The sequence below is a fragment of the Cyprinus carpio genome, chromosome A18 (genome assembly GCF_018340385.1).
Source record: "Cyprinus carpio isolate SPL01 chromosome A18, ASM1834038v1, whole genome shotgun sequence".
NCBI classification, from domain to species: domain Eukaryota; kingdom Metazoa; phylum Chordata; class Actinopteri; order Cypriniformes; family Cyprinidae; genus Cyprinus; species Cyprinus carpio.
In genome coordinates this window covers 12,226,043-12,236,049 of record NC_056589.1, presented here as the reverse complement: position 1 = coordinate 12,236,049, position 10,007 = coordinate 12,226,043, and the positions used below count along the sequence as shown (strand labels likewise).

At 36.9% G+C, this 10,007-nt stretch overlaps 1 protein-coding gene across 7 annotated transcripts in view; it reads left to right on the top strand.

Annotated features, from left to right (window-relative positions):
- Positions 1-8,467: 8,467 nt before the first annotated feature.
- Positions 8,468-10,007, top strand: part of mvda (mevalonate (diphospho) decarboxylase a) — an 84,508-nt gene continuing 82,968 nt past the window's right edge. For 3 of the 7 annotated variants that reach the window (XM_042775024.1, XM_042775029.1, XM_042775030.1), the window contains exons 1-2: positions 8,478-8,591; positions 9,573-9,668. In XM_042775024.1, the coding sequence (XP_042630958.1) occupies positions 8,585-8,591; positions 9,573-9,668 (103 nt within the window). In that variant the 5' untranslated portion in view covers positions 8,478-8,584. Of the gene's footprint in view, positions 8,642-8,701; positions 9,310-9,451; positions 9,471-9,572; positions 9,669-10,007 lie in introns of those variants that run through there. The other 4 variants (XM_042775028.1, XM_042775026.1, XM_042775025.1 and 1 more) reach the window with 4 other exon arrangements.

The following is a 10,007-nucleotide window of genomic DNA, read 5'->3' as shown; positions in this document are numbered from 1 at the left end:
AGCTTTGCATTGCAATTATGTGTATTGTCTTCCATGTTCATCAGTCAAAGAATCTCTGTGTGCATGATATTTAGCTGAAGTGATATCTGATGCATTTTGTCCATATAAGGGATTTTCTGGAATATGAGTTTAATAATTCTATGAGTCTCACTTGTGAAACAAGTATTATAGTACATGAGAGTCTTTAATGCACCATAATGCTTACATGGCCACATTTTGGGTAAAAATAGAAAAATAATAGTAAAGTACTTTGTAACGCAGTAACTTGAGTAGTTTTTCAGCAAGCTTTTTTACTCTTATTTGAGTCATATTATTTTTCAGTACTTTTACTTGTAATCAAGTAAATTATTCCTTCCATAGCATTACTTTTACTTGAGTACAATTTCTTAGTACTCTTTCCACCACTGCAGGTAGTTCTTTCAGAGTGGACTGGGGAGTGGAGGTATCCAAAGCAAATCAACTGGTCACTGGGGTTCCTCAGGGTCAGTTCTTGAACCCCTCCTCTTCTACATATAGTTCCTATGGTTCAAATGTTCCTTTTTTTAGTTTAAATGCATTGCACACTCAAAATGAAAACTCCCTCATCATTTTCTCTTCCTTAATTTTTTTTTTTTTTTAACTTGTATGACTTGTGTTCCACAGAAGAAAGTCAGGTTGGAAAAGACATGAGGATGAGTAAGCGATGACAGAATTTCATCCTATAAGTATGATATTTCGAGTAATTTAATGATCTCAAGTACATTTGTTAGACATTTCACTCGTGAGAGAAAAAAGTCTGTAAACCATTGCAATTAATAAAAATATTACTTTTAAAAATTTGGTATACTAATTGAGACTTTCCGGGTACAAAAATTGGTTCAACTGTGTTTACCTTGCTATGATACATCTGGAAATAAGTGTCCATTGTTGTGAATCCTCAGATTCCTTATAACTACCATCTCAAAGCTGAGAGTACGGTCGTGGCCAAAAGTTTTGAGAATTACATAAATATTGGAAATTGGAAACGTTGCTGCTTAAGCTTTTATAATAGCAATTTGCATATACTCCAGAATGTTATGAAGAGTGATCAGATGAATTGCATAGTCCTTCTTTGCCATGAAAATTAACTTAATCCCCAAAAAACCTTTCCACTGCATTTCATTGCTGTCATTAAAGGACCTGCTGAGATCATTTCAGTAATTATCTTGCTAACTCAGGTGACAATGTTGACGAGCACAAGGCTGGAGATCATTATGTCAGGCTGATTGGGTTAAAATGGCAGACTTGACATGTTAAAAGGAGGGTGATGCTTGAAATCATTGTTCTTCCATTGTTAACCATGGTGACCTGCAAAGAAACGCGTGCAGCCATCATTGCGTTGCATAAAAATGGCTGCACAGGCAAGGATATTGTGGCTACTAAGATTGCTCCTAAATAAACAATTTATAGGTTCATCAAGAACTTCAAGGAAAGAGGTTCAATTCTTGTAAAGAAGGCTTCAGGGCGTCCAAGAAAGTCCAGCAAGCGCCAGGATCGTCTCCTAAAGAGGATTCAGCTGCGGGATCGGAGTGCCACCAGTGCAGAGCTTGCTCAGGAATGGCAGCAGGCAGGAGTGAGTGCATCTGCACGCACAGTGAGGTGAAGACTTTTGGAAGATGGCCTGGTGTCAAGAAGGGCAGCAAAGAAGCCACTTCTATCCAAAAAAACATCAGGGACAGATTGATCTTCTGCAGAAAGTATAGTGAATGGACTACTGAAGACTGGGGCAAAGTCATATTCTCCAATGAAGCCCCTTTCCGATTGTTTGGGGCATCTGGAAAAAGGCTTGTCCGGAGAAGAAAAGGTGAGCGCTACCATCAGTCCTGTGTCATGCCAACAGTAAAGCATCCTGACACCATTCATGTGTGGGGTTGCTTCTCATCCAAGGGAGTGGGCTCACTCACAATTCTGCTCAAAAAACACAGCCATGAATAAAGAATGGTACCAAAGCACCCTCCAACAGCAACTTCTTCCAACAACCCAACAACAGTTTGGTGAAGAACAATGCATTTTCCAGCACGATGGAGCACCGTGCCATGAGGCAAAAGTGATGACTAAGTGGCTCGGGACCAGAATGTTGAAATTTTGGGTCCATGGCCTGGAAACTCCCCAGATCTTAATCCCATTGAGAACTTGTGGTCAATCCTCAAGAGGCGGGTGGACAAACAAAAACCCACTAATTCTGACAAACTCCAAGAAGTTATCATGAAAGAATGGGTTGCTATCAGTCAGGATTTTGCCCAGAAGTTGATTGAGAGCATGCCCAGTCGAATTGCAGAGGTCCTGAAAAAGAAGGGCCAACACTGCAAATACTGACTCTTTGCATAAATGTCATGTAATTGTCGCTAAAAGCCTTTGAAACGTATGAGGTGCTTGTAATTATATTTCAGTACATCACAGAAACAACTGAAGCAAAGATCTAAAAGCAGTTTAGCAGCAAACTTTTTGAAAACTAATATTTATGTAATTCTCAAAACCTTTGGCCACGACTATACACACACCCAGAGCAGTGGGCAGCTATTTTTGCTGCACAGCCCGTGGAGTGATTGGGGGTTAGGTGCCTTGCTCAAGGGCACCTCAGTTGTGGGTAATGAGGGTCGAAGAGAGTACATTCACTCAACTACATTTCCTGCCAATACTGAGTCTCGAAACTGCGACCTTCAGGTTACAAGTCTGACTCTCTGACTATTAGGTCACAACTAGATCATTAGATTAGCCAGAATGTCTCATAACGTCAAATGTTGTTTAAAGGAAAGGTACATAAATGAAATCCTCCTATAAGGACTTTTCAGTGAACTTGTGAATTTTTTTTTTTTTTTTTTTTTTTTTTAACCCACAGGTCCACCAAGGATCCAGCTGTTCACTTCAGATTTGGAGGATTGCTCTAGGAAAAATCTGTTTCTCCATACAACGTTTAGTGATGTCACTTTTTTGAATATGTCAGTAATCTAGGAAAAATCTGTAAAATAAAAATTTTCCTGTACACTGTAAAAAAAAAAAAAAAAAAAAAAAATCAATAACCAAAATGCAATGTCTGTCCAACGTTTGAGGTTGAGGTCAATCTGACATTGGGTTTTGACATCAACCTGATTTTCATTTTCAACCAAAATGCAACGTCAGTCTGATGTTGTATTGAGGTCCTATGCCTGCTGGGTAGCATTTGTGATGACCCTAAGCTGGCGCAAAAAGTTAATATTTTGCTGGGTTTTCATCATAGTTGTGAAATGTTAGCGCTTAGTATAGTAAAGCACCGAGAGTTCTGCATTTTCATAATATCTAATTTATAAAAAAAAAAAAAAAAAAACTTTGATCCCAAACTTATTCTTGTTAAGTACAGTCACTGTTGTCACTGGAAAAAACTTTTACCCTGCAAGTGCCAATCCGGAAGCCAGAAACATGGAAGTGTGAAAAAGGCCAATGAAACAAACTTGGCAGCAACTAACGGTGTGGTGACAAATCGAGTCCCCGCCTCGAAATCCGGTCTTTGTAGTTTTCAGTCCTGTGACTGGCTCAAAGACCTGGCAGGAAAAACATCCATAGAACTGGAGTACAAGCCCGTCAGTTTTTCTGTCTGTTCCAAATATTTAGATTACCTCTCAAAAGAATAAAACAAATGATGTGAACAAAATGCAAGTTTTGGCCATTAGCAATCCATAAAGCACCTGTCGCAATATTTCAATCACTAAAAACAGCGTGACATTCTAAATGTTTAATGGGAAAACACTTAAAGTGTCTTTAAAACAGTGATATTAAAAGATCAAATTCAGTATACACTTTATTATGTGTGCTTTATACAGGCAAGCAAATGAGACCGGAACATGAACGCAATGCGCTGAATGGTTAAGTGTTTTCTATGAAAAAACATTTAATATGAAACTTTGCGCATTGCGTTTGTATTCTCAAAGGTTCAAAGTTTATTATAAGCCCAAAGAGAAATTATTGGTGCAGCATAAAATTAGTAAAAATATCATACAAAACAGCAACACAACATTCTGACATCTTAAAAATTTAAAAGCGTCACATAAATAAATAAATAAAAGAATGTCTATACCGATTGCTTTTATGTTTAGGCATACTATAACGTATACCAGAAGGAAGCATTTAAAACTCATGGAACAGTGGATGAGTACAGTCTGCAAGAATAACTCTAGCTTTCTGTAAAACAAACTGTTCAAAACTATTTAATAACCCAGTCTGCTTAAAGTTAATAATCTTACTACCTTGGTTGACAATACCATTCAGTGAATTCCGATGTTTGACATTTATATTACTATACCAACAGCATATAGAGAAGCAAAGTACAGATTCAAGTCGAAAGGCAACTTATCAATGATAAGCCCAAGGTATTGGTATCTTCTAGCCTATTCCACCATTTGACCTTTCACTCTAGTTGGTTGAGGAGCTGGAGGACTAGATCTAAAACCAATTACCATATCTCTGGTCTTTTTAATGTTTACTTGCAAAAAGGCACTGTCACACCATGCCATAAAATCATTCACCACTGGACCATGAGAGTTCTCATCCTTAATCAGCAAACTAACAATAGCAGTATCATCTGCATAAAATGAACCTGTCTTGTGTTTACTCACAATCATTAGTATATCAAATGTAGAGCAAGGAGAAAACACATCCTTGAGGAGAACCTGTGGGTGTGATAAAGGTGTTTGAAAAGGTGCTGTTAATTCTCACTCTCTGCATTCTATGGCTTAAAAAATCTAATATCCACCCCACTTTTTTAAATTGTAATTTAAACTCTGAAATAAATTTCTTTATTAAAACATGGGGCTGAATAGTGTTAAAAGCTGACAAAAAATCTACAAAGAGCAATCTAACATTGGTTTTTACTTCCAGATGTTTCATAATCATAACAGGGTGGATAAGGCATCCTCAACTCCACTTCTGGCCTGGTAAACAAATTGCAATTAATCTAAAAGATTTTAGTTTTCAATAAAAGTTTGTCCCTGACAAATTTCTCAAAACATTTCATCACCAATGATGTCAGAGCAACAGGTCTGGATTAATCTGCTTGTCTGTACAAAGTATGCATCATCAATGAGGTGTATACTGAATTTGGCCTTTAAATATCACTGTCTTACTACATTACTATATAATGCAAACCTTGTAAAAATAATGGTCAGTGTAGGAAAGCTTTATTTTGCCCTCCATGTGGGCATTCCTGTAAGGGTGTGACATCACGTGAAAACTATGAATTGATGCTCTCTTTAGCGCCTGATTACAGTTCCCGCAAAATCTATGATAAATGCTGTTTGTATACATTATAATGACCATCAATGTCTGTATTAGTTAGCTTATGTACTAGCATAGCATACAGATATCCGATTGGCCTGATAGCTTAGTTTTTATGTTACAGGAATTTGCACTTACCCTACATGTATTTACAATTATTTTTCATTGAATTATCAAGTCAAGTCTGCTTTAGTGTCAATTCTTCCACATGTACAGTACATACATACAGAGAATTGAAATTGCGTTACTCTCAGACCCTTGGTGCATACAGATAACACTAACAGTAGAACATTAAATATTGATAAAATATAAATTACAACTTTACAAATATACAAATAAGGTCATGTAAAAAAAAAAGATAAGTAAAGCAGCACAAGGCACATGGCAGATAGAGTCCAAACCAGTGAAGTAAACAAACAGTGCAGATATAATGATTGTAGTGCAAAAGAGCTTATTCAGTCTGATTAAAGTAACAAAAATCTCAGAGAGCAGTTCTTTATTTAAACTGACAGAAGAAGTAGTTGAATGAACAGACCAATGCTGCTCAAAGTGTCTGGTGCAGGTCACAGTGTGTTAGTGGGAGCTGGGGGTGGGGGGGGGCTGAGGTTCAGTGGTGCATAGGGAAAAAGAGGGGGGGGACACATTGCAGGCGCATTACCACACAGTGATGCAGCTTGCCAGAATGCTCTCAATGGTGCCTCTATAGAAGGTGCACATGATGGGGGCCGGGGCTCTGGCTATTCTCAATTTGCGGAGGAAGTAGAGACGCTGCTGTGCTTTCTTGGCCAGTCCTGCGGTGTTGTCGGTCCAGGAGAGGTCCTCTGTGATGTGCACACCCAGGAACTTGGTGCTGCTCACTCTCTCCACAGTTGCACTGTTGATGGTCAGAGGAGCATGCTGAGTGTGCACTCTCCTGAAGTCAACAACAATCTCCTTCGTCTACTCCACATTCATTGAGAGATTGTTGTCACTGCACCACCCGGCCAGGCGGCTCACCTCGCTCCTGTAGTTTGTCTCATCTCTGTTGCTAATGAGACCCACCACAGTCGTGTCATCCGCAAACTTAATAAAGAGGTTAGAGTTGTGTGATGGTGTGCAGTCGTGGTTCAGCAGAGTGAAGAGGAGGGGGCTCAGTACACATCCCTGGGGGGCTCCAATGTTCAGTGTGATGGTGCTGGATGTGTTGCTGCTGACCCGTACCACCTGAGATCTTCCAGTCAGAAAGTCCAACAGCCAGTTGCACAGCGAAGTGTTGAGTCCCAGCTGGACCAGTTTGTGAATGAGCTGTTGAGGGATGATTGTGTTGAATGCTGAACTGAAGTCTACGAACAGCATTCTGACAAATGTGTCTTTTTTGTCCAGATGTGTGAGTTTTGAGTGGAGGGTAGTGGCGATGGCATCATTTACCGCCACCGACTGGAGTGTGAAGTATAAGCATGTATATATATCTATATCTATCTATCTATCTATCTATCTATCTCTCTCTCTCTCTCTATATATATATATAATGTTAAATACATTAAAGAAATAGGATTAATCAGGATAATTTATATATATATATATATATATATATATATATATATATATATATATATATATATATATATATATATATATAAATATATAAATTCTCCTGATTAATCCTATTTCTTTAATGTATTTAACATTAGCACCATATATTTTACCTTGTTCTGCATGTTCTTTCAAAAGGTTTGACAAATTAAATGATTCAACACCCATGTTTCTCACTTAATGAGTTTTAACCTTTCTTTTTCATATTTTTTACATTTTATTAAAACATGCTCTATTGTTTCTGCCTGATTACAAAAAATACATTGACCTTTTTCATGTTTTCCTATATTAAACAGAGAGTGACTTGATATATTGTGTGAGAATTTTTCTCTGCGGAGGTTCGTGTTTTTTCCTGCACATAACATAATGAAGATCAGTATTAAATTATTACATTTCTTTTGCTCATTATCTTTCATATTACTACATGTAAACAGTAGTGTTAGCTACGTATATATTTAGTAGTTAGTCACGGTCACAGCAGAAACTTCCATTATCCTCTTAGTTAAAATGTTTTATGGTTTCGTTCAAGGCGTATTTTAAGTAAATTTTACATTTAAGGATATTTGTGTAACTGTAGCATATGATTATACTTGAAAAAAAGAGTAAAATGTAGGCCTACTGATTCTTTTCTGTCAGGACATTTAATTTTCTGTTTACATTAACAATGGTTTTACTATAGTAAAAGTGCAGTAACCATGGATTGTCTTTTTTTTACCCACAGTTTAACTACAAATATATGGTTTAAAGGTTAGTGTAATAAAATCATGGTTAATTTTTTTTTATGTGTTTTCTGATAAACCTAAAACACAATGCAGTTCAAAATACATCATATTGAATTTACATACACTGTCCTCAATTTTTAAAGAGTTTTTTTTTAAAAATAAATTACACTGTATTTATCTATGTAGAGTGTAGAGAAAAGCCTTACAAACCATATCCATTAGCCTATATAAAACTGCAATGTTAAAGTTAAATAATGTTCCCTTTACTAGAGACAACAAAAATCCCATATATATACTATTTAATAATGTCAAATTTAAAGTGGGCAATATTGTGCTGAATGTAGAACTTGACAATAACAACAATAACTAAGTATAATATATATACTAGAAGCTGTATATTTTATATGTGCAGTTCTTCAAACTACAACTGTTTACATGTAGTGGAAAGGTAAGCAAAAGAAATGTAATAACTTAATATTGATCTTCATTATGTTGTGTGCAGGAAAAAAACACGAACTTCTGCAGAGAGTAATGTTCGCATATTAGATTAAATCACTCTCTGTTTAATATAGGAAAACATGAAACAGGTCAATGTATTTTTTTAAGCAGGCAGAAACTATAGAGCATGTTTTAATAAAATGTAAAAGAAAAAAATATGAAAAGAAAGGTTAAAACTCATTAAGGAAGTAAGAAAAAAGTGTTTTTTGAAAGAGCATGCAGAACAAGGTAAAATATATGGTGCTATTGCTAAATACATTAAAGAAGTAGGATTAATCAGGATAATTATATATATATATATATATATATGTGTGTGTGTGTGTGTGTGTGTGTATAGCTTATTAGTGCTTCACACTCCAGTCCAATTGGTGGCGGTAAATGCACCAAAAGTTGGTTTGCCATCCGCCATAAAACGTTATTAAAAGAAGAAGAGGAGTAGTATGTGCACGCCGCGCTGTCAGTTTCGTGGCGCTGGTAAACACGTCATCTCTAGTCGGTCGCGCAGCTCGGTCCATTGAGCCGCGCCGATGACAGGTCAGCGCGAAGCGAACACTGTGATACCGGACCACCCGCATACGCTTTCGGTAGTAATGGCAGAGCCCTTGAAGTGTGTTCTTTGAAGGGTGTAGGACATTTGAAACTCCCTATTTTTACAGTAAAATAGACAGATATATAGCCTTTTACTATCTCTACTTCTATTTTGTATGTGAAGTCGAAATCAACCCCAACTTTGCTTTAAAAGCATCGCAAAACTTACTATCCGAAGATCACATGATCACAAACGGAAATCACTGTCTATTCATGATAGACATACAATACATGTTTTATGTCTATATGATCGCATGTTCCCTTCGCTAACGGACTTCTGGAAGGGTTCAGTTGTTCACTTTCATTTGGAAAGTCTCTACACAAATGGCGTCCCCCCCAAAAAGGCCGTTTGGAATTCGCCCGTAGAGACGTGGAGTTATTAATAATATTTTATCTGCAACAACATTGTTTACTTATATAAAGATACGAATAGCACAGATACTTTTTAAACGCATTACTATAAAAAAAATTGACATAATTTGAGATGTCCTTTAATATGGCTAGTTTCGATAAATTTCCGGGTGACGGGCAGGAGGACGGAGGAAAAAGCGAGGCTAGGAAACGAGGAAGCATCCATTTTAGAAACACCCACGGGTGTTTGGTTATCAAAGCACACATGATCCAAGTTGGCTGTTACGTTTTCTCCAATGGTGTAGCAGCGGAGGTTGGTATCTTCCAATAATAAGGCCATCTCATTCTCTAGTTCTGGTAAGACCATGGTCCGACGCCAATGATTGGGTCACTTTAATGTAGGGTTGTACGGTGATCTCTCTAATTGGTCAAATACGGATCCTCGTGTTTAGCGTTAACCAATCCAAACTCAAGGTTGTGTTTCATTTGCTTTCATACTGTTAAACAAAAGCTGGTAACCAGTGCAAGTTGTACTTGTAAATAATCATTCACTTTTGTTAAATTATCTTCGTGTAGATTTTTGTAAACTTGTGAATATGCCAGAAAACGATAAGCAAGGTCTCTCTGTGGTCACCTGCACGGCACCGGTAAACATCGCTGTCATCAAATACTGTAAGTGTGCATGTACTTTAAACGTAACGTACATATAATCTCTTAAAGTTCAGCAATAGTAGCATTCAGTTGTGATTATTATGATGTAAGATGATCACTATTTTTGTTTTTAGAAGGCGTTGAGCATCTACTTATTGCACTTATTGTACACTTTAGTGAAGAGGAAAAAAAAGACACTTTATGCAATGCAGTGACAGTCACACATTTGTTAGTGTGTTTAATTAAGTGACCAAATATGTTTTGTGGAAACTGTCTACACTTTCTCTAAATATTAATTGTGTTAAAAATAACATTTGCAATGAAAATTATTAAGAAATAACATTGAACATGGTCTGCTTA